Raw genomic sequence first — 26,451 nt, forward strand, 5'->3', positions numbered from 1 at the left:
GGCAGGCAGAGGGAGGGCTCCGGAGCGACAACCGAGAGCCAAAAAACGAAAAAGAAAGAAGGAAAAGAAGCGCGGAGCGAAGGAGCGAAAAGCTCCCTACCAAGCCAGGCTTTGTTCCCTGAACCTAAGACTTTACCCGGCGGCGGGCGGCGGGCGGGCCGGGAGCGAGCGAGCAAGTGAGCGGAGGCGCGCGGCCATGGCTGCCGCGGCGGGGCAGGGGGGCCGGGGGGGCGGCGCGTGAGCGGGCGGCGCGGGGCGGGCGGGCACCCGCGATGTGCCACTCGGCGCCTCCCCCGCCGGGCCCTGGCTGCGCGGCGGCCGGGCAGCCGTGGTAGCCGGGCGAGCGGCGCGGAGGGGGCGAGCCCGGCGCGCGAGTCTCATTGTTGGGGGGGGGCCGTCGGGGCATGAGGGCGAGAGCACGGCGGGGGGGGCGGCCAGACAGAGCGAGCGAGGAGGAGGAGGAGGACGCCGAGGAGGAGGAAGGAGGAGGCAAAGAAAAGAAGCGGCGGCGGCGGAGGAGGGGGCGAGGAGGCGCGCGGCCCCCCGCTCCCTCCCTCCCCCCCTGACCCCCGACCCCCGCCGGCCGGCCCCCCGCCCCAGCCCCGGAGGGAGCTCATGGGAGTATGAAGGAGATGGTAGGAGGCTGCTGCGTATGTTCGGACGAGAGGGGCTGGGCCGAGAACCCGCTGGTCTACTGCGATGGGCACGCGTGCAGCGTGGCCGTCCACCAAGGTACGGGGGTAGCCCGCGGGGGGGCGGCGGGACCCCGGGGGCGGCGTGCTCAGGGCGCCCCCGGCCGCGCCCTCCGGAGCCCTCCCGGGGCTTGCGCGCCCCTCCCCCACCCCACCTGAAGGGAAGGGAGGCGTGGGGACTCCCCCCCGCCCGGTCCTCCAGGACCGGGTCAGGCATTGTTTTCTTGCCTATTGTTCCAGTCCCGCGCCCCCCACCCCAAGTTGAGGGAGTTTGGGGAGAGTCCAGGGAGCGACGAGTGAACTCCCTGCGCCCCGCGCCGCCCTTGTCGGGGCTGCCGGGGGAATGTTTACCTGCGAGGTGTCCCCTCCAGCCCTGTTATTTTGGTCCGGGGCTCGGAGAGGAAGAGGTCAAGGGGGGGTCATCCCCCCTCGCTTCCGGATACTGGGAGGAGCGGAATTGGGAAGGGACGAGAAGGGTCCCAGGGGAGAAGGGACTCCTAAAATCCTCCGGGGAAGAGCTGAAGATTGGAGAGCGGTTGTGCAGGGGGCCGGAATGGAGAAGGGAGGTTTGGAGTTTCCCCCAGCAGCACATGGTTCGGAGTTAACTCCTTGAGGAATCTTGCCGAGGGCGCAGGCTGGCATCTCCCGCCTGTCTGGCACAGCCAGCTGGGCCCCCACTTCCTGGGACAACCCTTAGTACTGTGGCTGCCGGCAGTTCCCGCCACTCTCTTCTCCTTTACCTGCACTGCACCTGCCCTTAGCCTTGACTTTTGACCTGTACCTGTGATAGTTAGAAGCTGAAGATGAGGTTCCTGGACCCCCAACTTCCCTGCTTGGTCCCTTACTGGCCCTTTAAGAAGTCCCCCCCCCCCCAATAACACCAAAACGTGTTTGACTATCGCGACTGTTGTTTCTCGTTACTGATGCCAGGGGACTAGTCCGGGACTGGAGCTGGGAAATGAGTCCAGAAAGGGCGTGGGGTGGGGAGGATCTTTCAGAAGTTTAAGGTCAAGGACTCAAGACTTCCCGCCCCTGTTTGTAGTGCTTGGTTGTGTGATCAAAGGCTGGCCTGGTGCGGTTGGGCATTCCTTGTGGCTCTGCTGTTTAGAGAGTGACCCCCAGACAGGGGGAGCAGCCCCCCCTGCTGGAACTAGCTCTGGTTCTTCAGAGTCACACTCCCTTCCCCCTGTTACTCTGGGGAAAAGCCGCTGGCTGACAGCTTTCCTCAATGACTCCTCCCCCACCTCTAGCTTGCTATGGCATCGTCCAGGTGCCAACTGGACCCTGGTTCTGCCGAAAATGTGAATCTCAGGAGCGAGCAGCCAGGGTGGTGAGTTCCAGCCTCCTCCTCCTGGCTCCCCTCCCCCTTTGCACACACCTGAGCATCTCCTCTGGTTGAGTTTAGGGACTCTGAGGCTGAGGCTAGGGTGGGACTTAGTTCTGTCATGCAGGACTTCCTGTTTCCTGCATACCTATCACCAACCCCATCTCTCCCTCAGCTCATCCCTCACTGTGCCCCACCTCAAGCATGGAGACTTTGTTTGTTTGAACTTTTTATTATGAAAAGTTTCCAAGGCTACAAAAGTTGGGAGAATTCAATAATAGACCCCAGGTCCCCATCATCACTCAGTCTTCAACAATTATCAGCTAGTGGCCAAACTTCTTTCCTCTACACCACCCCACAGTGGATCTTATCATTTCATCTTGGGGTCCTTTGAATGTGTTCAGGGAGGGCCTGGCTCAGCAGATCCCCCAACTCCCTGTGCCCCTTGCCTTGGCAGAGGTGTGAGCTGTGCCCACACAAAGACGGGGCATTGAAGAGGACTGACAATGGAGGTGAGGGGGGGCCCTGAACCCCTGAGGTCAGCAAGTCCCCCAGAACAGGTCTGGGAAGGCAAGAGTGGATGGGGTGGAGGCTGGGTTTCCTTTCCCTGGCTGGCACTGGAATCAGATGGGAAAGCTGTGAAAAAGGGGACAGTCTGCAGCCTGGGGATGGGAGGGATGGGGTGTTAGGCTCACCATCCCCCTGAGGCTGGCCCCTACACTCTCCCAGGCTGGGCCCACGTGGTATGTGCCCTCTACATCCCCGAGGTGCAGTTTGCCAATGTGCTCACCATGGAGCCCATCGTGCTGCAGTATGTGCCTCATGATCGCTTCAATAAGGTCAGCAGTCCTACTGTACCCCATACTGTCCCTTCCCTGGCCACCCATACTTCTGTCCCTACAATGCTTTCTTATTCTGGTGTAGCTTGATTCTGTCCAATGAACACTTTCAGGGAACTTGAAGGTGGGTAGGTACCTACCACTGTTAGACACACACTCATGCTCTGGAACTCAGTAGCACTGTCAGAGGGGAGTTTTTAGCTAGTAGTTCATTCATTCATTACTGGGACACATTTTATTGACTGCCTACTATGTGATAGACCTGATCTAAGGTACTGGGCATACAGTATTCTGTGTTGATCAAGACAGATGTGCTGTCTGCCAATGGAGTTCATGCTCTTGTGTGGGAAGACTGTAGAAATCAATAAACAGGCAAATAAAGTAAATGTAATTTGTGATAAGTGCTGTGAAGAAAATAAAAAAGGAATTTAAATAAAGAGTACCTAGTGAGGTGCTTACTTTAGATAATGTGGTCAATGAAGAAGACATTTAGGTGGAAACCAAAGCATGAGACAGTCAGCTTTGAGAATGTTGGGGTCTTAGGTTCCATACAGATTGCATATGCAGAGGCTCAGAGGTGGGAATAGGCTCACCAGGGAGCAAGATAGATAGTCAGCAGCCTTTCACAGCTCACCAAGGACAGGCCTTTTCAATATGACCACTAGCTACATGTGGCTTTGCAAAATTGAAATTATATCGGATTTAGGATTCAAGTCTTCAGTCACACTAGCCATACTTTTAGTATTCCATGTGACTGCAGGCTACTCTCTTGGACAGTCTAGATTATAGAAGATCTGCATCACTGCAGGAAGATGTTAGCATTAATATGGGATGGTGAGGAGAGGATGGAATTAAAGGGAGGCCAAAGGATCCCTCAGCTTGCAGGACAGGGGCTCTGTGGAAGACAGGACGAGTGTGCTGTGTCCTACAGACGTGTTACATCTGCGAGGAGCAGGGCCGGGAGAGCAAGGCAGCCTCAGGAGCCTGTATGACCTGTAATCGTCATGGATGTCGACAAGCTTTCCATGTCACCTGGTAAGATCCCTGTTCCCAACCCCTTCTCTGAGGTTTACATGGGTGGCTGCCGAGTGGGCTCATCCTAGCTTCTGTTTCTTGGGTGATGGTGGCAGTGGCTTCCTCGGATAGTCTTGGCTTCACTTAAGTAGGGGTCTAGGAAGGGAAGAGGAGGTGGCTGCTCTGGTCTGTGGCCACTCCCTTCTCACCTGACCTCCCTCGGTTAGTGCCCAAATGGCAGGCCTGCTGTGTGAGGAAGAAGTGCTGGAGGTCGACAATGTCAAATACTGTGGCTACTGCAAATATCACTTCAGCAAGATGGTGAGTCCCATCTGGTCTGCCAGCACACGAGTTGGTCTGTCAGTGGAGGTTTAGAGGGTGTGGGCTCTGGGCCAGGCCCCTGCCTGGTGCTGGGAGGTAGAAAGAACCCAGTCTCTGCCTTTGAGGAGCTCCTCTTTTGATTGGGGAATAATTTACAGTTGAAGGGGTATGAACCAGAGCTGAACCAAGTAGTCCATCCTAGAAGACAGAGCTCAAACCTTGCCTATCCGCCTGGGTGGCTTCAAAGACAAGGGAGCCTTTAAGCTGAGTGGAGCTAGAAATAAAAATAAGAGCCACCAATTGTGTGGGAGTGAATATCTACTGTGCCTGAGCCTCTGTACCAAGTTCTCCACATGGGATATTTTTTGTGGTCCTCCCAACATCTCTAAGTACTAGGCATGCTGTATTGTCTCTATTTCACAGATGCATAAACCAAGCCTCCCCAAAGTCATGTAACTTACCTCATAGCTGGTGGATAGATTTCAGAACAGGTAGTCTGATCTAAAAGCTCCTCGAGAACCTGTCAAACAAACACAGGAAGAAATGAGGCCCAGGCAGAGGGCCTGGTGTGGACAGAGGTCTGAGATGAGACAGAGCATGCATGAGCAGCAGAACAGAGTGCTGGATGGGACCAGAGCAGGAGATGAGAGCTGAGTCTGCTTCTGCCCAGGCTGGAAGGGTACTATTGCATGTCTGTGGAGAGATTTGCATGTTCCAGAAGCTGTGAGGTGTCTGCAGAGCCAGGCTGCTGCTTGGGCCACTCCTCCCCCCAGGCCACAGGCTTGGAAAGCTTGTAAGTGGAGAGTAACATGATCAGATTTGTTTTTTAGGAAGATTACCCTGGCAGCTACCATGAAGCTGGATTGGAAGGGCCAAAGCTGGAGGCAGGGAGACAGCTGCGAGGAGGGGGGATGGAGGGATGAACCTGGAAGCTAGAGCCATTCTAGGTAGACTCCCCTAAATATGGGGGTGGCTGAGAAGCAGGAAATAAGGTTGAAACAGGATCCAGGCTCTAGACATTCAGTAGCTAGAGGCACCTGGGGGTACCTTGAAGATGGGATTCATCTGGCCTTTGTAGGGTGAGTGTGTGTCCTGGTTTGCTCCAGCCAGTTTTGGTTTATGCCTGTGTTCTAGTATAATGATTAATAGCTACCCTTGTTCATTTCTAGAAATGTCCTTATTTGGGACATAAATTATATGGTCACCTTGTTTTCAGAGTTTAATGATGACGTAGGACAAGGTAGGTTGGTTTGGTTTGCAGAGGTGTTAAGTGGAGACATTCAGGTTTGCTGGCTGTCAGACCCCCAGCAAGATAGTAGAGACAGCCTGGGTTTATAAGGCTGGGGCTAGAATTTCCAAGTTATCCATGGGAAGAGTAGACCAAGGTGTGAAGGGAGCCACAGGGGAGGGTACAGAGTTTGGCAGGATAGGATCCATGCCTAGTGCTGGGGAGCATCGAGCAGGACTGGTGAGGCCTGAAGTTAGCCCTAGGATTTGGCCATTGGGAGGTAATTTGTGACTTTAGAGGGAGCAGCTGCAAGCCTGGGACCAGGCAAATGAGAGTGCATTAGTAGGGAAGGGAGTGAAAGGCACTCCTGGCTGTAAGGAGAGGCAACATGAATGTTGTTTGGGTTTTGTTATTTTGGGGGAATGCATACCTGGGATTGAACTCAGGGACACTCAACCACTGAGCCACATCCCCAGCCCTATTTTGTATTTTATTTAGAGACAGGGTCTCATTGAGTTGCTTAATGCCTTGCCTTTACTGAGACTGGCTTTGAACTCATGATCCTCCTGCGCCACCACTCCAGCTAGTTTGGGTTTTGCTGTTGATATTTTAAAGATTAAAGCAGCATATCCCTTGCACAGGAGCAAACCCTGTGTTTGGTGGAGGGGAAGGGCTAGGAGCAAGGGAGGAGAGGCGATGGCTGGAATGAAGTACGAGAAGGGGAGGATGGGATGTGGAGTGCAGGGGAGCAGAGGTTTCCCACAAGGGTCCCTGCACAGCTTCTACTGGGGGGGGGGGATAGAAGTGGCCTGGGGCTCAGTTTGTCCAAGACAGGATGAGAGGGTGCCAGGAAGGAGCTGGGTAGAAAGCATGAGGTCCTATGTTCTGGGCCCCAGGCCACCTCCACCAGGCCCAGCCAGGGAATCCCTGCCTTTTTGGAATCTCAATTGTTGAATCTATATGTTGGATGAGCCAGCCGGGAAAGTTCTAGGATTTCTAGACTGAACAGAGCAGCACGGAGGACACCAGGTCCTCTTATTGATGACAGAGCAGATGGGACTGGCCCTGGATCATGTGACCTCCAAGAACCTTTTCCTAAGCTAGTAAAAGGAGAGTTTGACAGTTATTCTCAATTTTCTCCCCCAGAAGACATCCAGGCACATCAGTGGTGGAGGAGGAGGAGCAGGAGCAGGAACAGGAGCAGGAGCAGGAGGAGGAGGAGGAGGAGGAGCAGGAGCAGGAGGAGGAGGAGGAGGTGGCAGCGGTGGTGGTGGCAGTGGAGGTGGCACAGGGGGAGGCAGCAGTGGCTTCATCTCTGGCAGGAGAAGCCGGTCAGCCTCACCATCCACCCAGCAGGAGAAGCACCCTGCTCACCACGAGAGGGGCCAGAAGAAGGTGAAGTCTTCCCCTCCACTGTTTCACCACACACATTCACAAACACATGCCTCTTTCCAGAAGCTACCACAGGTGTCCCCAGTTCTTGGATCCTGCTCCCTTCCTTCCTCTGAGGCCACTGAGGGGGCTGAGGAAGTAAAACGTGAGGGCCAGAGAGACCGAGATGGGACCTGGCTTCCTTGTGCTTTTTGTGTTTGTATGATTCTTCCTTGTCCTTCCCATGACATGACTGTGACCCCAAAGCCCCAGGCATGTGGCCCTGCACATTTGCACATTTCCACAGTCTAGCCATGTGCTAGCCCAGTTAGTAAGTACCCATGCCATATATTACAGAGCACCCGTCCCTCTGCACAGCTCTGTGTCCCTGGTAGACACCCTTGCATGAGCATGCTTTTATATGTACATGGTGCTCTGTGTCACTGGCGTGATAATGGGACAAGCTATTTTTAGCAGGCAGGGAGCTTGAGGGGGAGGGGCTCCAAGCACTTAGAGGACCTTGCTCAAGTCACTCCTGTCCATCCAGAATGCCCTATTCCTCCAAAGGGGGAGTTGACTCCCAATAAGTCCCATCCTTGAGAGGAGATCTGTTCCCCACATACACAAGTCATGTTTATCCTCCCCCAGGTGATTCCCCAGCATCAATATCTGGTTACTTTTCCCTCCCCAGAGTCGAAAGGACAAAGAACGCCTTAAACAGAAGCACAAGAAGCGGCCTGAGTCCCCTCCCAGCATCCTTGCCCCGCCTGTGGTCCCCACTGCTGACAAGGTACTGCTGCCCACATTCAGCAGGGATGGCGTGCTGCTCTTGGATGGCAGTGAGTGGGAGGGCAAGTGTGAGGACTCAGGGTGAGCCAGGGACCTGCCTGGGTACCTTCTCCTAATTTCTGGTTAACATCATTCCCCTCCCTAAAATCCCATCCCTCCACTCCCACTTCTAGACTAGAAGGGACCTGAACTCCTGCTCCCCAAGTACTGACCAACCATGAGGGTGAGGTTGGATTCCTGTCTGCTTCAGTCCAGAAAGAGGGCCTCAGCACTGGGCTCTTATATACAGAGAATCAGGGTACAACACTCAGGTCCATTCTACAAATTCTGGGACCCACCCCTCCAGGGATAGGCAGAGGGCCCCTCTACCATTGGAAGGGCAGGGATGGCATTGAAGCAAAACCTTTTGCTTCACCCAGATCCCACTCCATGCAGGTTAGAAGGGCTGAAAGCACCGACTGTGGGGACAAGGAGGGCAGGCCCCAGGAGAGCACCCTGAGATCCTCATTCATCCCACCCTTCCCAGCAGGGGTGTGGTATTCAGGCCTGTCTCCAGAAATGGACAACATCTGGATAAGCAACAGGCAGATCCTACTCTAAGCCAGGGAGTTGCTAATCCAAGCCAGAACAGCCCTCCTGGCTCTCCCTCCAACCTGCCCTTCCCAGGAAAAGAGAACCCTGGGGGTCTGGAGAAACTGCTTCCTCCTGTCCCATTATTGCCAGTCATCTCCACCCTACCTCAGATGGTTGGCAGAGCTCTGGGCATCTTAGCAGGAGGCTTAGGTATCAGGTTTCCAGGGTGATGTTGCTGTAGTAACTGCCCCAGTAACCCTCTCCCCTCCTGCTTCCCAGTGCTCACCTGGAAAAGTTTGTCATTCATACCCTCTGACCTTTCCAGGGGCCCGCAGGCAGGTGGAAAGATCTGGGGAGTTCCTCCAGTAACTGGGTGTCCCTTGGACATGCCAGAGATTTTTGCCCATCCCCCTCTACCCTCCCCAACATTTCATTTCCCCTTCCCCCCAGCCCCTCTCTTCCCTTACTCTCAGAACCACATCTGGCTCCCTTCAGAACTCCAGCTGCTGAAAAGAACAAAGAAGACAGAGACCAGGGCTCCACCCAGGGAGGGGCAGTGCAGGGCGGCTCTCATTTTCCCATCAATTCTCCTTCTAACATTTGTTCATTTAGCACTGTTTACTAAGTGTACCTGGTCTCTGTCTGGGAGGAAAAGTGCCTTCCCCAGCAATAATACAGAACATGAACTCAGACATGCCAGGTACTCTTCTAGAACTGGGAGATGGAAGGGATACATGGAAGTGCTTCATTTAATTTAATCCTCAAATAGTCCAAAGATGTAGGTAACTTGCCTAAAAACACAAAGTGAGTAAGTGTCAGAGTCAGGTTTTGAACCCAGGAAGTCTGGTGTGGAGGCCCATGCTCTTACCCACCACATAGCACTGTCTGTGCTGGATATTAATAGCAGCTGCCAGGGTCATTTATTGACCCCCATCATGTCTCTGGCATGGAGTCCCTCATAACTCTCCAAGTATGCATAATTTACCCTGTGAGGGCACTAGAGCTCAGCGAGGTTGAGAGACCGAATGACATAACGTGGCAGTAAAGGGCAGAGCCTGCCAGGCTCACCCCTCCCCTACTCCGGGGCCCATGCTCCTCCGGTTGCCATCCTGCTGCCCTCTGAGGTTACTGGAGCCTCAGACATTGGATAGCCATCTCAGTGCAAAATGGCAACTGTTGACATGTGAATGTGGGCACACAGTGCCCTGGAAATAAAGGAAGCAGAGTGACTTGTTCCACCTGTGTGTTAGGGAGATTTTATAGAAGTAGGAGCTTCTGAGCTGGAGTTTGAAGGAAGAGCAGTTTCCTGTGAAGAGTGAGGATAGGCTCTCAGGGAGAGGGTTCTGTCTGCAAGCTCAAGTTGTCTTGTAAGAATATGAAATTGTCCAGAGAATGGGGCAAAAACCAGGTGACTGACTTGAGGGGGACAGGGAGGGAATAATAGCAACTGGAGCACCTAAGGCTGGGTCCAGAGAGGTCTAATCTCCTTGACCTCTTCCCTGCCTATGCCACTTCCAAGCCTGGGCAAGTCCTCTCAGGCCCCAAAGTATTTGCATGAGTGAACCTCCAGTTCAGCTGGCCAGTGTAACCACAAATCGGTTCTCTCCTTTGCCCAGTCTTCCTGCCTGAAGTGAAGGACAGAAACCTTCTTGAGGTCACAGTGCTCTCCTCTATCTCCTGGGAATTCCACAGCTGCCTCCCCTCTCCCTGGTTCAGGGGTACCTTGAAGTCCTTCCTGAGGTTGACTCTGGGATCTCTCAGATCCTGTCCCTCCTGCCTCACTCCCAAGTCAGGGTGAGCCCAACTGGGCGGCTGGCATTGAGTCTTCCTCTCTCCTCCCCTCCCTCAGGTTTCTTCCTCAGCTTCCTCTTCCCACCATGAGGCCAACACGCAGGAGACCTCCGAGAGCAGCAGGGACTCAAAGGGGAAAAAGTCTTCCAGCCATAGTCTGAGTCATAAGGGGAAGAAGCTGAGCAGTGGGAAGGGTGTGAGCAGTTTTACCTCCACCTCCTCTTCCTCCTCCTCCTCTTCCTCCTCTGGGGGGCCCTTCCAGCCTGCAGGTGAGTGTGATGTCCTGGAGCAGGCTAGGAGTGGGGACAGCTTCTTGCCCCACACTTTTCTAGCGAAGGCCTTTGTACTGGTATAGTTTTAGAAACTGGTGGTAGTGGACCCCTACCCAGTGACTCCTCACCCAGCCATCCACCCCTCTCACCTTCCCTATAGAAATGGAGCTCTCCTTCCCTTCCTCAGGGGAAGGCTGCCCTCCAACCCCACAATACTCACTATCCCCCACACTTGTGCTGCAAGGGGCCGTTTTTTAAAGCACCAATATTCGTGTTATTTCCTGAAAACTGCGGGTATCCAGTGAGGTCATTGGGGTGGGAGTTCCTCCCCTCCCATTGTGCTGTCAAGGGGAAGGCTGGAGGGTGGGGACGCTCATCTCAGAACACAGAGATGGGCCTAGCTCTGCCAAGTAGCCAGGCTTTCCCCATTCTCCATTTAGAGCTCTCCTCACAGTGTGAGGTGCATGTGGAGGGGGAGGGAGAGGGGAGCTGCAATCCAGCCATAACTCCCTTTCCCTCTGCTCACAGGTTCATCCCTGCAGAGCTCCCCTGACTTCTCCACATTCCCCAAACTGGAGCAGTCAGAGGATGACAAGTACTCCAAACCCACAGCCCCTACCCCGTCAGCCCCTCCCTCACCTTCAGCTCCTGAACCCCCCAAGGCTGACCTCTTTGAGCAGAAAGTGGTCTTCTCTGGCTTTGGGCCCATCATGCGCTTCTCCACCACCACCTCCAGCTCAGGCCGAGCCCGGGCCCCCTCCCCTGGGGACTATAAATCTCCCCACATTTCGGGGTCCGGCACCTCAGCAGGCACCCACAAGCGGATGCCCACATTGAACGCTACCCCTGCACCTGCTGAGGAAACCCCTGAGACAGGCCTGAAGGAGAAGAAGCACAAAGCCAGCAAGAGGAGCCGACACGGGCCAGGCCGTCCCAAGGGCAGCCGGAACAAGGAGGGTGCTGGGGTCCTGGCTACCCCCTCCTTACCTGGTGCCCAGCTGGCTGGCTTTACCGCCACTGCTGCCTCACCCTTCTCCGGAGGCTCCCTGGTCAGCTCTGGCCTGGGGGGTCTGGCCTCCCGCACCTTTGGGCCTTCCGGGAGTTTGCCCAGCCTGAGCCTCGAATCCCCACTGCTGGGGGCAGGTTAGTGTGACCCCTGGCGACAGAGAGTATCTCAGGACTGAGCCAGTCTTGTGAGGGGACAGAGGCATAAAGATGTAATTAGAAGAAATATGATAAAAACTGCTCCAAAGAACAGAGATAAAAGATAGAGATGATAGTCACCTCTAAGACACTCCCCTATACCACTATACCAGTCTTCTCTATGGTTATAGTGGGAGAGATTGGGGTAGATTGCCCCAGTAGGGCTCACATTTTGGGAGGGAATTAGAAGGCTTAGCATTGCCCAGACCTGGGCAGGACAGCCTGGTAAGGTGTCATAGCAAGCACCACACAGGAGGGTTAGACTGGAGTGTGTGGCCAAATCCTGGGAATGTACTGTCTAGAGAGACCTCTTCCAGCCACTTGACTGAAGAGCAATCTGGGGTGGAAGGTAACTGTGGCCTTTCCTTTGTGTCTCTTTAGGCATCTACACCAGTAATAAGGACCCCATCTCCCATGGTGGTGGGATGCTGCGGGCTGTCTGCAGTACACCCCTCTCCTCCAGCTTGCTGGGGCCCCCAGGGACCTCAGCCCTGCCCCGCCTCAGCCGCTCCCCATTCACCAGCACCCTCACCTCCTCCTCTGCTTCCATCTCCACCACTCAGGTGAGGCCTTACTCCTGGCTCCTTCCCTGGGTAGGTTGGGGACAGACTGCCAGGACCCAGCCCTATGTGGGAATTCAAGAAGTTGGGCTTGATTGCCACCAGAACTTCCCCTCTCTCTGATCTTCTTTCCTCCCAGTATGCCTCATCCCCCTCCACCCCAGCACACAATTGTGCCCTAGATCCAAAAATAACCACCCTGCTGGATTTTCCCTCCTTCCCTCAGGTGTTTTCTCTGGCTGGCTCTACCTTCAGCCTCCCTTCTGCCCACATCTTTGGAACCTCTATGGGCGCTGTTAACCCCCTTCTCACCCCAGCTGAGAGCAGCCATACAGGTAAATGAGTCTCAAACTGTTCCTTTTTCTTCCCAAAGGCCTGAGGGAATGTGAACCCAAAAAGGATGTGAAGGCTTGCTGGCTGCCCCCTCCCTCTGCCACTGCTCACTCTGCAGAAAACAAAACAAAAAACTTCACACAAACAAACCGAGGGACACTTTTCCAGTGAAGGGGCAAGGCAAGGCAGAATTACCATTCCATCTCACAAAAGAAAAAGGCAGAGAAATGATGCTCAAGGTGGGGAGGATAGGGAATGACAGAGCCAGAGTGCAAAGACAGAGCTCCTGACTCCAAGCTCAGTGCTCTTACACTGAGGCCTTGTTCTTCCCTGCTTCTTAGTGCTGCTTGGGATTGGCGGTTAGGAGGCCCCAAGAGCTGTGCTCCCTGCTCTCCCAGCTTTGAGGAGTTAAGGGGCCCAGTTGCAAGCTCCCAGGGCTCCCTGGAGAGTCAGCCCAGCCCCAGAAAGATGATTGGTGCAGAGACACCACCTGTCAGCCTAGGGGATGGGGCTTATCTCTAGGTGGCCTGTTAAGTTAATCCTTAAAGGGGCCAAAGTTGATACATTTTTTTAGACCCAACAGAGTAGAGTGATTATTATTTCCAAGATCCAAAGCAGGATTCTGTGATGCAACAAAGTTTTGTTTTTTAACTTCAGAGTTCATAGTAAGTCATCCAAGCCAGGCATGGTGGTGGATGCTTGTACTCCCTGCAACTCTATAGACTGAGGCAGAAGGATTACAAGGCCAGCCTAGGCAACTTGGCAGACATCCTGTCTCAAAAAAATAAAAAGGACAGGATGTAACTTAATGGTAGAGCACCTCTGGGTTCAATTCTCAGTACCAAAAAAAAAAAAAAAAAAAAAAAAAAAACCCAAGGGCTAGGGATTGTGTTCAGTGATAGAACACTTACCTAATGTGCACATGGCCCTGGGTCTGATGATTCCTGTCATGGAGTGGGGTCTATGTGTTTGGGGATATCATACAAGGCTAATTATAATAATGCCAGCTAAACCACTCCAGCCAAACACTTCTTATTTTTTTCACATTTCTTATTTTAATCCTAATTAACAATCACTTCAAAGAGGTTAGTTTGGAGCCCAAGGCCACCCAAAAAGTAGTGTTGGGTTCAAATTCAACCTAGGTTGCAAATGTCTGTAACTCCAAAGCTCACTGGAAAGAAATTGGGAGGTGGATCTGGAAGTAGGCAGCAGGAGCCCTAGAGAAAGGGGAAGAGAACCTCCTACAAGACAGGGTTTCCAAGCCAGGACTCTCAGCGTCTTAGCAACTTGAACTGCCAGTCTGGGATTGGGGATCCTGGGGAAAGGGGTCTTAAATGACGTTCCAAATCCTGCACCCACTTTCCTGGGCGGGGACCCAGAGGCTGACGGCTCCCCTTCTTCACTGATTCCTCCCCTCCCTTCTCCTTCCAAGAGCCAGACCTGGAGGACTGCAGCTTCCGGTGTCGGGGGACCTCCCCGCAGGAGAGTCTGTCTTCCATGTGAGGGAGGGGGCGGCGGCTTGGGAGGAGGCGGATGGGAGCGGGAAGGAGGGGCGCTGGAGGGAGGGCGGAGGGACTGACAGGGGAGAGGGCGGGAACCGAAGGGCCAAGTGGAAGTCCTGAGGGGGGAGGGGGAGCTTGAAGTAAGGGCACGAGGTAAGCCTGAACCCAGTTTCTCTTACGACCCCAGGTCCCCCATCAGCAGCCTCCCTGCACTCTTCGATCAAACAGCGTCCGCACCTTGCGGGGGCGTCCAGCTAGACCCTGCAGCCCCGGGAACGACTAATATGGAGCAGCTGCTGGAGAAGCAGGGCGACGGGGAGGCCGGCGTCAACAGTGAGGAGGGGCGGCGCGGGGCTGAGAGACCTGCCCGAGGGCTCCCGCCTCACCTTTCTCTCCGAGGGCCCCAACTTCTTTAGGGTTCCACCTCTAGGCCCCGCCCCGCCCCGCCAACCCCAGGCCTCACCTGTAACCCTGGTCAGTCCCGGCCCCGCCTCCTTTGCGTGCGGCCTTTGACCCTCGCGGCCTCTTGGCCGAGACCTTCCCAAACTCCAACTTCCTCTAGCTCCTCGTCCTGTCTTGTGGGTATCAGGTCCCGCCCTGGCGCTCACAGCTCTGGTCCCCAGTCTCTCCTCCGAGCTCACCTGTGTTGCTCGCTAGGCTGGCGCAGCCTCCTGGAGGTCTCCGGCCCCGCCCCAGCCCCGCCCCAGGCTCCGCCTCGCCCCCGCCCACCCAGCGCCCGGCCTCAGGCTCCCTCGCCCTCTCCGCAGTCGTGGAGATGCTGAAGGCGCTGCACGCGCTGCAGAAGGAAAACCAGCGGCTGCAGGAGCAGATCCTGAGCCTGACGGCCAAGAAGGAGCGGCTGCAGATTCTCAACGTGCAGCTCTCTGTGCCCTTCCCCGCCCTGCCTGCAGCCTTGCCTGCCGCCAACGGCCCTGTCCCTGGACCCTATGGCCTGCCTCCCCAAGGTAAGGGCGTCCAGCCCAACCCGGGAATGGAGGTCCTTGCCTGGTGGTTCCAAGTGGGGCGACCCCACTTCAGTCCCTGACTGCCCTTCCTCCTTCAGCTGGCAGCAGCGACTCCTTGAGCACCAGCAAGAGCCCTCCAGGGAAGAACAGTCTTGGCTTGGACAACTCCCTGTCCACATCCTCCGAGGTGGGTACCATGAGGAGGGGTCAGGGAGGAGTGGGGCTGGTGGAGATTCAATGTCCACCCGGTCACATCTCTACCCTGCCGCTATTGGAGGCTGGGGAGTGAAGTGATTTGCTGAGCAGTTAATCGATTGGTTCATTCATTCCTTTAACAAGTAATATTTATGAGGCTCCTACTTAGTGCCAGGCACTTGCTTAGCAATCAATGAGCAAAACCTACACAATCATCCTGAAGATAGGACAAATCCAAGAAAACAATAAATAATTACAAACCAGGAGAAGTGCTAAGATGGAAGTAAATTGAGGGCTGTAAGAAAGAATAGGGGAGGGATTCTTGGATATAAAGTGGTTAGGGAAGGCCTTTGAAAAGTGTTTGAAGAGTTTATTATAGTGCCTCACACAAAATAATCCCTACTTAATTGGTGGTGGTTGGAATAGCAGTTGCTATTGTTATATTGTGGTTATTATTGGAATCAACAAACTGGGTTCTTATTCTCTGCCACTTACTGACTGTGTGACTTGGGCAGTTATAATCATAAAAATAACCAACATTAATTGTATACTTGCCCTCTGTCATGCTTTGAAAATTTTAAAGCATTGGTTTATTTAGTCTTCATAATAGTCCTATGGAGTCAGTGCTACTGTTATCTGCTGGTAATAAGTAAGTAAACTAAAGTTGAACCCAAGGCCACCCAAGCCATTGCATTTCAGATATAGATTTGAACTTGAGCCTCTTTGTTCAGCTGTAGCACTCTCCTGCAGAATTACTTAACCTAACAGTCAGTGGCTTCATTCATATAATGGGAATAGCAAGGTAGCAAAGATCAAGCACTAGCCTTTAGATATGGTTCGCTGGAAGGTCACCATCATTACTATTGTTCATTATTCAGCAAGCATGATAAGGGGTGCCAGGCCCCCAGGAAATGGTCAGTAAACATGAATTATGAAGACTGGATTCATAGCTTTCATCCTTGGGCCTTGTATCTTGGGCCAGAGTTCTTGGGGTGAGGTGGGGTGGCTGTACTCTGTGAGAATGCTGGTGGGTGCTGGGCTGGGGGCCAGAAGGTTCATGCTGGCCCTCTGCCCTCTGACCACTGCCTTCCCCCTCCCTCCCCAGGACCCACACTCAGGCTGCCCAAGCCGCAGCAGCTCGTCGCTGTCCTTCCACAGCACGCCCCCACCGCTGCCCCTGCTCCAGCAGAGCCCTGCTACTCTGCCCTTGGCCCTGCCTGGGGCCCCTGCCCCACTCCCGCCACAGCCACAGAATGGGTTGGGCCGGGCATCTGGGGCAGCAGGGCTGGGGGCCATGCCCATGGCTGAAGGACTGTTGGGGGGGCTCGCAGGCAGTGGGGGCCTGCCTCTCAATGGGCTCCTGGGGGGGTTGAATGGGGCTGCTGCTCCCAACCCTACAGGCTTGAGCCAGGCTGGTGGGGCCCCCACGCTGCAGCTGCCAGGTTGTCTCAACAGGTGAGGGAGAGTTCAGCCCTGGGGAAGGGAGTGGGGAGGCTGGCTCTGGGAGGGATTCCCCCATAACACCCAAATCCCCCAAAGGGTATATAGTCTTTGTCATATCTTGGTCTCTAGGGACTCCTTAGACTGTCATCTCTGAGTGCCTCTGGGTGTAAGTGGCCCAGGACCAAGAATCTTTCTCACCCATCAGCCACTCTAGGTCTCCCCTCTGGGGCAGTCCTTCAGTCTTACAGTGTCCCTCTCCCCTCACCCTCTGAACTTAGTTCTCTAAACCTGCACCTCCCTGCCTCTCCTCACCTGGGTCTGAGGGAGTCTGGGAGCTTGTAGGGGTGGGGAGGAATGCTTCCTTGCACCTTCCTCATGGTCCCTGTGTCCCCTGCTTCAGCCTGTCCGAGCAGCAAAGACACCTCCTTCAGCAGCAAGAGCAGCAGCTCCAGCAGCTCCAGCAGCTCCTCGCCTCCCCACAGCTCACCCCGGTAATGTTCCTCCCTTCCCTGGCTCCTCAGCAGCCCCGTGCTTCCCCTTTTCCTAGATCTCAGAGGACCTGGATCAACCCAGGGAGGGCAGCAGTGGGGGGGGGGGCTTCAGGCTGAGTGGATATTGAGCCTGTGGGACTGGTGAGGGGCAAGGGGACAAGAGTATTCTCAAGGTCACCAGGGATGCTGCCATGGCCCCAGATCATGTCCCAGTAAAGGGCGGCAGGTTGAGTAATAATAGCATTCTGATCCCAGCCCCAAGGATCTTTAGGGGGAGGGAACTACAGGATCTTAGTGGAAAGGTGACTGAGCAGGGGACACTGTCAGCCAGAGCAGGTTCTTTTGGTTGTATCTCATGTTGGGTTCTGCTAGGTTTGGTTTGGAGGCAGGAGTTTCACTTTTAAAAATGAGGAAGTTGGGCTGGGGGTGTGGCCCAGTGGTAGAGCACATGCTTAGCATCGAGGCCTTGGGCTCCCTCCCAGCATCAAAGTACCTAAATAAATCACAGTAAGAATGCTGGAGTTGAGAAAATGGGAAAAGTAAATATTTTCATATAAAGAAACGTTGGAAAGATAGAGGGAATAGGATAAGATTTTTTAAAATTCTTTAAAGCAACGTTTCTTTTTATTTATTTTACTTGCGTTTTTGGTGTTGTAGATAGACAGCATGCCTTTGTTTTTTTTTTTTTTTTGTTTGTTTGTTTTTAATGTGGTGTTAAAGATCAAACCCGGTGCCTCATGTGCTAAGCAAACACTCTGCCACTGATCTACAACCCCCTCCCAGAAGCAGCATTTCTTAATGTAAATTTTTATATAATTATTTTAGTTTTGGAACACTAAGAATGCTTTGCCTATTCAAAACAAAAACAATCAATTTTTTAAAACAAAAAAGAGGAGTTGAAAACTGTTGACCTCATTTATTGTTTCTTGCCTTGGGGTGATACCACTCCTGGGAGCATTTGTGGTTGTCATGGTAACTGAGGAACTGATTGAGAGGGCTGGTTCTGCACTTGGTCCACAGTGCCCGGCTTATGGACACTGAGGCTGTGCAACCATTTTCTTATCCAAATGGGAAGAGTTAGGCCCAGAGTAGGAAGTTAGAGACAGAACCTTGACCATCTCCCCTGTCTCCTGCCTCATGGTTCTGGTGATACGGATAGAGCCCAGGACCCAGGCAGGCAGCAAGGAGAGACAGCGGGGAGGGACCTTGGCCATAAGCAGCCTGACCTCCTTGCAGGAGCACCAGACGGTTGTCTACCAGATGATCCAACAGATCCAGCAGAAGCGGGAGCTGCAGAGGCTGCAGATGGCTGGGGGCTCCCAACTTCCCATGGCCAGCCTGTTGGCAGGAAGCTCCACCCCACTGCTGTCAGCGGGCACCCCTGGCCTGCTGCCTGCGGCATCTGCCCCACCTCTGCTGCCTGCTGGAGCCCTTGTGGCCCCCTCACTCAGCAACAACACCAGTCTCATGGCAGCAGCGGCTGCAGCTGCAGCAGTCGCAGCTGCAGGCGGACCTCCAGTCCTCACTGCCCAGACCAACCCTTTCCTCAGCTTGTCGGGGACGGACAACAGTGGCAGTTGCCCCAAAGGAGGGGTGAGTAAGGGGTCCAAACCTTCCTGTCTCCCTTCTGAGGGATGGGCAGAGATGGACCATCAGAATATACATCACCATATGCATCAGCAGGGGAATGTCAGCAACCCCCAGGTTAGACAGGTGCCCTGCTCCAGTTCCAGGGCCTCTGCTCCACATGGGTGCCCTCCTGCAGAGCCAAGAAGGGTCCACTCTGAGCAAGGGCTAATAGTAAAAGGATCAGTTAGAAAGCAGCCTTCCTCTGGAAGACCAATTAGGAAATGCCATTTCCTTTCTGAATGACCAGTTAGAGGAAGGTGCCCCTCTAGGAGGGCCATTGAAAAAGAGGCTCTTCTCCTTCTGAGGGGACACAACCCGAGCCCAGGAAGCCAGTCTTGCTGGCATATGTGCTCACAACTCCCCCACCCCTGCACCTGCCAGAGCCCAGGCGGGACCCTTCTGACGGCCTCCCTTTCAGCACTTGGGGCAGCTTTCTTGTCCCAGGAAGCTGGTTGTAGGTAGGCTTTAAGGCCAGACAACTCCAAAATCCCCAGCCTCCCTTCCTCTCTTTCCAGACCGCTGACAAAGGAGCCTCAGCCAACCAGGAAAAAGGCTAAATCTACCTGTACCCCTCCTGACCCCTAAATGGAGGGGACAGATCCTGGCTTAAGGGGTCCTATCCTGGAGCAGGCATCTGGGCCCAGACACTGGAAGAACCCCGACCCAGAGCCTGTGCTGAGGCCCAGGGAGTGTTGGGGGCTCCTGGTGCAAGGACTGAGATTGGGAGGGGAGCCCCTTCCATCTGCATCCCCACCCCGTGTCTGCACTGTCTGCTTTGTGAGAAGCCCAGAGGGAGGACAGGCTCTAAGCCTGCCTAGGAGCCCCCACCCTCAGCAAATGTTTTGAGGTCCCCCAGAGAGCAAAGTGGGCCATGACATAAGTGGGGGGTTGGTTGGACCCACCACATAAAACAGATCAGCACTTGAAAGGGGAGCAGTGGAGGGTAGACCTAGGCTTATCCCTGCATGGAAGTCTTCATGGAAGAAGGGCTGGCCCCACTTGACCTGCAGTTTCTTCCCAATCTGGGTAAATGGCAGAAGGGATCCCTTTAACTGTTTCTCACTGTCCCTCTCCCTTACTAAGGGTCACAAGCTGAGCTTGTAAAAGCCCACAGATGTAGGGGGAGTAAGGAAGGGCAAGACAGCATCAAACCCAGGCCAGGCCTCTTGCACCTCTTGTGACCCCACTAGTGGGGCATAGGGAGGCCCTTACCGTCCTTGGTGCCCTGCCCCTTGTTTGCACTATTGGCTTGAGGAGTGCGGAGGGTGGGGAGACGGAGCTGGCTGACTCAATAGTGTGAGTGTGTCTGTGTGTGCATGTGTATGTGTGTGTGTGTGTTTCTGTCTGTTTGTCTGTCTTCCCCTGGACCTGGGGCCGCAAGGGCAGAAACAGGCGCAGTGGTTAGCACCAGAGGGGGGAGCTCCCAGCTCTTGTTTGTACCCTCCCCCCTCACCAACTCTGGCCCCTTTCAGGGGCATGAATGGTTAACAAAAAACCAGAAAAGTACTCCAGTTTTGGAGAGTAACTGGGGGCTAGGGGTTTTGAATCAGGGTAATATCCTGCCTTCCCTCCTCCAGATCCCACTTGGTCTCAGGGCCCCCTGGGCCCCCTTCCCCTACTGGTAGTTTGGTCCATTTTCCCTAACACAAGGGGGACCCCAGGGATTGGGAGAGGGAACAAGGGAGGTGAAGTGCCGCTTCTTTCAGTAAGTCTCCCTCCCAGAATTAGCCAGCCTGCCCTCGCGCACTCCACCCCACCCCCACCAACTAGGGGAGCCACTGAAGCTGACCTAACAGCTGTCTCCTCACCCACCAGCTATTTCCCTGGGGTGTTGTGGGCAGTTCTCACCGTAAAGCAGTCCCCATCTGCCCAGGGCCTTTGGCAGCAAAGGCTGAGTGGGCCACTGGAAGACTGGAGACCCGTGTCCCTGTCTCACTTGCACTGGGGTGGAGCTGTTGGTCCTTTGGCATTTCCAGCTTTCCCTGAAGCTCAAGTCCTGTTGGTCTCTTTGCATGTGTGCATTTTTGTGTGTGTGTTTCTGTTTGGGTTTTTGTTGTTGTTGGGATTTTTTTGTTGGTTTTTTTAAATAAAGAAAAGAAGATGTGTATATTTTTGGCAATGACAGAAACGTAGTGCAGATATATTTTTGCCTGTGCTGCTCAACTGTTTTTTTTTTTCTGATATGGAAAATAATATTAATATTCCTGTTGATAAGACTTTGTAAGATGTTAGGGAGCTAATGATGGGGTGGGTGGGAATTCTTCAGAGGCAATTTCTTAGGCACTTGCAAGGGCTTGGGGGTGGGGGGGATGGGGGCAGTTGTGATGACCTCAGAAATACTCACTTTTTATTAATGCTAAATATCAGTTAGAAAGACATGATAGAATTCAGCATTTTATTCATCTTAATCTATTAAGCTCTTTAACTCCCTGCCCCAAGCCACTAAAAAACAAAGTAACCTTAAGAGATTCTTAGGAGAGTCACTCATTCACATCCATGCCCTGGCTGAAGGCTGGCTCTCAGAGCTGAAGTCTATTTCTATTCTGATGGAAGGGAAGGACATCCACACCAAGATCACTGTGTGGAAGTGAGGTCCAAATGACTTAGTGCACTGGAACCTAGACACTTCCTGAACACCACTCTGCCCTCCCCAGCCCCACTTCTTCACCTCCACAAATCTGTTCTCCAGTTTTCCCAAGTTCATATTCCCCAGGCTGGAATGTTGCAATAGGTAGTTGGGTTAGATTTGAAGAAGGGCTTCCCTGGTCATGGACTGGTGCTGCTGTCCACCTCCACACCCCCCCCTCAGGGGGCATGAGACTGGTGGCAGCACTTCCTTCTGACCAGGCATGATAGGAAGCTCTGAAGAGCCTCATGGGGAGCAGCGTACCAGTGCAAAAGGATGGCCACGGTGACCTCACCCTCTTCCAGCCTCAGTCTATTCTTTGAGAATGGATGGACGTGGGAGGAGACGCAGATTTGTGGAGCCTTCAGTCTAGGGGTTAGGAAGGATGTGGTTTGTAGAGCAGAAGTGGAGTTTGAAAATGCATGAGTGGAGCTTTGTGTGTTGCCACCCTCAGCAAAGAGACATGAGTGGGTGTGCATGCTGAGCCAGTGCCAGCCAAAGGGTCACAGCTGGTGGATGTTGGAGCTGGAAGGGACCTGTCTTTGAGGGTCATTGGAGTTGACTCCTGGCTTCACAGGTGATAGTTCCAAGTCTAGGAGGGGCAGGTGTTCAGTGTAGAGCCAGGACTAGCTTCAGGACCTGGCCTCCTTGTCCTCAGCTTCCCTGCCCCACTGCATGGCCTCTCTGGCTCAGTGTCCCTATATGGTGTGCAGGGCTGTGCCCAGGGTGGGAAGGTATCTGTGTAGCACTGACAGTCCTAGTTCAGAGCTGACGGATCCTTTCCATAGACAATGACACTTTAAGGGTTGCCTTTAAAAAAAAAAATTTTTTTTTTTTTTTCCTGTTTGTGAGGTTTTTCCCTCAGGCTCCTGGGTCCACTGCTTCCTCCAAGTGCCCTGACCTTGAGGCTCATCAAGGAGCCTTGCCCTTTCTTATGCTGAGACCTGGAGAAGTTCTAACTCCAGGACTAATGGGAAGGGCCTAGACAAATGAGGAGAGCCTCGGGTGGGACCGCTTCCAAGGAGTAACCTTCACACTTTCCTTTCCCAAACTGGAAATGCTGACAGGTTTTCAAACACAGGCTCCTGCCAGCTTCCAGCACTTCCTTGGTGTGGAGTGGGCCAGAGTGAGGGGTAGGTAGCTTGTTCCCAGTTCTCCTTTATCCCAATTTATTTTCCTGGGGAGAGGTGCCTAGAGGGATGGAGGTAACTTCAACTGGGAATTTGGAGGAAGATGGGGCTGAATTGCCCTGGCTCCCTCCCAGCTACATCTACTCAGATTAAAAGCATGTCCAGCTCCCTCAGACCAGTTGGTCTTGATCTACTAAAAGGGGCTAAAGGGTGCCCTCACTCTCCTTTGTTCACTTTCTCCAGCCCAACTTGGGACTTGGGTAGTGGGACTGGAGATCCAAACCCTGGCTCCCCCACCCCTTCCATCCCAGCCTGTTTCCATGTAGCTGACCCTTCCTAGGGGAGCAGGGAGGGGAAGCCACAAATTGCAAACCCAGGGGCTCCTTTTTCATTCTTTCTAAAACCTCCTTTGTATCCTCAGCCCAAAGGCAATGCTCCCCGTGCCACCTCCAAGCCTGGAATTGTGCATAACCCGGATCTTGTATCTTTGTATAACGGATGTTATTTGTACGAAGGGCAGTTCGTAAACAGCACTTGTTCTTTTAATAAAAGAATGTTTTACAAAAAAAAAAAAATTCTTCAAAGAGACCCCGATTCTGGCTTTATAGAAGGGAAAGGGGAGTGGGGTGCCAATTGTGGGGGCCTGCAAGGAGGAGGGCGGGAGTATGGTCAGTGACACTTTCAGAATTTGGATGCCCGGTGTATACACAAATGCAGATAACAGCCCATGTAACCTATAGGGCCCGGCAGCGGGACTGTGTTTAACAAGCTGGCTGGGTGATGTGGTGTCCCCACATCATGCTTTTGGAAACTGCCTTAGAGTCTTCGGCCCCGCGAAGAAGTCCGGCTTGTCTGGGGCGCTCTCTGCGCACCGCATCCGCAGATGCGCCCTACCCCAGGAGTGCGGGGAGGTCGGGGCACACCCCTGGGCAGCCGCGGGGGCGCTGCGGGAGGGCACCTGCCGAACTTCGGGCCGCGGGGCCCAGCTCCACCCGCACGCAGCGGGGTGGTGTCTTCCGGGCTGCGGCGTTGCCGGGCAGGCCGGGGGCGGAGCGGAGAAGGAAGGTGACCCGGACGGGGCGGAGTCAGCGCGGCCTGAGCGGCAGCCTTACGCGACGTGGGAGGAATGATACGGCCGGTGGCGCTCCGCACCTGGGTGAGCAGCCCTCGCTCCGCGCTCGTTTCCGCCTAGACCTCGGGCCGCCAGGCCCTGCCTCTCCGGGCCCAGTGTCCCCGGAGCCCAGGCCAGGCCCTGCCCTTTCCCAAGCCCCGCTTCTCAGCGAAGGGTCCCGAGTCCCCAGGCCGCCTTGTACTTTGCAGCCCTTCACTGAGCGCCTTCCTCCGAAGTCCACCCAAAAGAGTGCCAAAGTGCGGGACCTGCCCCTCAAGGCTCCTTCTCCTGTGACCCCATTTTCTTTCCCTCTTGTTTCTCCCATGCCCCTTTGGCCTATCCGGTCTTCACTCCCACAGGGCTTCCCTCAACCTCCCCTCTCCACTGATTTTTATTTTTGTTTCCACATCTTTTCTGCCTGTACAGAGGCGGGACATCTCCTCCTGGCTGGTGAGTATCCCTAGCGTCCTCCACCTCCCTAGTTCCAGAGACCTTCAGGGCAGAGACCAGGGAATGGAACCAGGAAGGGACGGCCTGCTCCCATCTTCCAGCACTTTTTTCCTGTTGCCCACTGGCTCTAGAAGAGGTGGGGTGGATCGGATAGCACAGGGTGGGAACCAAGCGCCCCAAGATCCTGGCCCTGGGGCCAGCACTTAAGTGGGAGCCAGGATTTGAGGTAAAGCTGGAATGCATGCATGGCATTGAAATCCCTTCTCTCTGGAAGTTATGGACCTTAGGACATCCTGGGGGGGAATGCTCTTGCCAGGTGGTAGCTGATACATCAGCCTCCCAGAAGCCTGCCATACACCAGGGCAAGCAGGAAATTGGACACTGTGCTTCCAGGGCTTGAGCTGATCCCCCCCACTCCCGCCCCAATCTTCTCCCCTGAACACAGGACCGATGGTTCCCTAAAACCCCAGCCAAGTCTGTGGTGGCCCTAAAGACACCTATCAAGGTGAATCTGGTGGCTGGAAAAACCTACAGGTGGTGTGTTTGTGGCCGCAGCAAGAAGCAGGTGAGACTCCTGCCACCCTTCCCACCCACTTGCCACCTCTGGCAGGGGATAATACAGTGTCTTCTGAAAGCTCTCACCTGCTCCACCTCTTCCTGCATATACCTGAAGAACAGGGGGGTTGAGGGGCAACAGTAGCTCCCAGTGCAGTAGCCAGTGGCCTGGAGCTGGCTGGTCTGCATGCTCCCCTTGAAATGAAGCTTAGCACACAGCCAGAGCGCTGGAGTCCAAGTGTCCCAATCCTGTGTCCTTCCTCTGGGCACATATCTGGACTCCAGCTCTACTTCCCCCCTCTCCTTCCTGGGCAGTTTCCCAAGCTTTGGATCCCCACATGGGAAGATTCTGCCCTGACTTTTCTGCCTTAAACCCAGCCTTCCCCTGTGACTCCTGCTCCTCTTTTTCAGAACACCCTCCCCTTTTGCTGCAGCTGTGACTTTCCTAGTTGCTTGCCACAGCCTGCCTTCTTCTTAGCCTGTGGCCTGTTCGCATCCTCTCTTTTCCTGCCCAGGAGTCTTTCATTCCTGGAGGAATCTGACCCATATTCTTGACCTCAGTCCCTTTCCTTCCTCTGGTGCAGAACTTATAACTGTTCCTCAAAGCCATGTTGGTAATGTCAGCAACCCAGGGTCCTGAGAACCACTTTACCACTGATATGCTGTGGCCTTTAAGCAGGTATTTGTGAGGTGGAACAATGCCAAGGGCATGCCAGCCAGAGGAATGTGGCCTGTGTGGGTGGATTGGCACATGTGCCTCTGCCCATGCCCTTTGAGACAGGTTGCTGATTTTTATTCGCTCACTCCTTTCTTTGCTCTTATCCTACCCTAGTCCCAAGGTCAAGAGGCCTTGGCTCCAGTTCTGGACTAACAAAGTGAGTCCCCTCTTTGGGCCTCAGTTTCCATTACTCAGTCTGCTCAGAGGGGTTCTGGGATATTCCTATTTCTGCACCAGGCAGGCAGGTACCCTGGGGCATCCCTTCCTCCTCTCTAACATGCCTGATTGTTTACTGGAGCCAAAACGAACTGCTCCTGCTGTATTAAAGCACTGTAAAACGCTTCTCCAATATAGAGAAGTTTTTACCCTGGGAACATGGGAAAGGAAATGAATTTCATGAAGAAACAGGATCAGTGTAGACGCAGACCCTAACAAAACCTTAGTATAACATTGTAAATACCTGAGGTTTCCTTTGATCTTAACTCTTGTGTCCTGGCCCTCTGGGTTCCCCACTTCCCTGCAGACTAACAGTTGTAAATACTTATTTTTTTCCAATATGGGGGATTGAAAACCAGGACACTGTACCGTGGGTTACATCCCCAGCATTCCCCTACCCCGTTTTTTTTTTTTTTTTTTTTTTAATTTCGAGATAGGTTCTCACTAAGTTGCTGAGGCTGGCCACCACACCCAGCATGCTGTAAATACTGAATTTACTATGGGCAAAGGACATAATGACCATTTGTTTTTATTTCCTCATGACAGACCTACTCTTATCAGTGAAGCTGTTCTGGAGCCTGAACCCTAACTACTGGGCTAGCTCTGCCTGGCCTCCGCAGGGGGGCTCAGGTCTTATGACTCTTTTTTTTTCCCTCCACCAGCCTTTCTGTGATGGCTCCCACTTCTTTCAACGAACCGGCTTATCCCCACTCAAGTTCAAGGCCCAGGAGACCCGAACGGTGGCCCTCTGTACCTGCAAGGCCACCCAGAAGCCCCCATACTGTGATGGCACCCACAGGAGTGAGCAGGTGCAGAAGGCAGAAGTAGGCTCCCCACTCTGAGGGGGTGGCTACTTGATTCCAGGACACTGACAGGCACCCCCTTTGTGGGGAAAGAAACTGAGTGCCAAGCCCAAGAAGGAACCATCCGGGGGCCCCAGTACCCACAGCTGGCTTGTTCCCCACAACCCAAGGTCTTCAATCACAGCAATTGGGAGGGGGTCCCTGGTTCAGAGTCTGCTGGTGGAGAAGGTGGCATTAAACAAGCATGACTCCCTGGAGTGGTGTTCTGTGGTCACTGAGGTGAGGACAGGCACTGTCCTGTATCACA

General features: G+C 54.0%; 2 protein-coding genes across 5 annotated transcripts; both read left to right on the forward strand.

Moving 5' to 3' along the window:
- The first annotated feature begins 306 nt into the window (after positions 1 to 306).
- On the forward strand, positions 307 to 20,798 carry Mllt6 (MLLT6, PHD finger containing). Of its 4 annotated transcripts, none has more exons than XM_077801365.1 (20): positions 307 to 732; positions 1,943 to 2,022; positions 2,474 to 2,528; positions 2,746 to 2,855; positions 3,787 to 3,890; positions 4,097 to 4,190; positions 6,568 to 6,813; positions 7,481 to 7,579; positions 10,001 to 10,211; positions 10,743 to 11,357; positions 11,799 to 11,980; positions 12,204 to 12,312; positions 13,743 to 13,809; positions 14,000 to 14,145; positions 14,580 to 14,777; positions 14,876 to 14,964; positions 16,078 to 16,427; positions 16,816 to 16,906; positions 18,143 to 18,499; positions 19,051 to 20,798. In XM_077801365.1, the coding sequence occupies exons 1-20, from the start codon at positions 624 to 626 to the stop codon at positions 19,090 to 19,092; spliced, it is 3,354 nt and encodes a 1,117-aa protein (XP_077657491.1). In that variant the 5' UTR covers positions 307 to 623; the 3' UTR covers positions 19,093 to 20,798. The 4 variants fall into 4 exon arrangements, with proteins under 4 accessions (XP_077657491.1, XP_026242913.2, XP_026242915.2 ...); XM_026387128.2 differs by having other exon boundaries at positions 308 to 732; positions 6,565 to 6,813; XM_026387130.2 differs by lacking the exon at positions 16,078 to 16,427 and having other exon boundaries at positions 308 to 732; positions 6,565 to 6,813.
- Positions 20,799 to 23,358: 2,560 nt separating this feature from the next.
- Positions 23,359 to 26,401, forward strand: Cisd3 (CDGSH iron sulfur domain 3). The gene is made up of 4 exons (XM_026387019.2): positions 23,359 to 23,447; positions 23,829 to 23,852; positions 24,298 to 24,417; positions 26,004 to 26,401. The coding sequence occupies exons 1-4, from the start codon at positions 23,418 to 23,420 to the stop codon at positions 26,181 to 26,183; spliced, it is 354 nt and encodes a 117-aa protein (XP_026242804.1). The 5' UTR covers positions 23,359 to 23,417; the 3' UTR covers positions 26,184 to 26,401.
- Positions 26,402 to 26,451: the final 50 nt, after the last annotated feature.

This window comes from Urocitellus parryii, chromosome 7 (assembly GCF_045843805.1).
Source record: "Urocitellus parryii isolate mUroPar1 chromosome 7, mUroPar1.hap1, whole genome shotgun sequence".
Lineage (NCBI taxonomy): Eukaryota > Metazoa > Chordata > Mammalia > Rodentia > Sciuridae > Urocitellus > Urocitellus parryii.

Bases quoted from the DNA above. Each gene is read 5' to 3' on its own strand.
- Mllt6 (XM_026387128.2), top strand. From the start codon at position 624: ATGAAGGAGATGGTAGGAGGCTGCTGCGTATGTTCGGACGAGAGGGGC. The intron at 14,778-14,875 runs GTAAGGGCGTCC...TTCCTCCTTCAG, and splicing joins CTATGGCCTGCCTCCCCAAG to CTGGCAGCAGCGACTCCTTG. The intron at 18,500-19,050 runs GTGAGTAAGGGG...CTCTCTTTCCAG, and splicing joins GCAGTTGCCCCAAAGGAGGG to ACCGCTGACAAAGGAGCCTC.
- Cisd3 (XM_026387019.2), top strand. From the start codon at position 23,418: ATGATACGGCCGGTGGCGCTCCGCACCTGG. The intron at 23,448-23,828 runs GTGAGCAGCCCT...CTGCCTGTACAG, and splicing joins CGGTGGCGCTCCGCACCTGG to AGGCGGGACATCTCCTCCTG. The intron at 23,853-24,297 runs GTGAGTATCCCT...CCCTGAACACAG, and splicing joins GGGACATCTCCTCCTGGCTG to GACCGATGGTTCCCTAAAAC.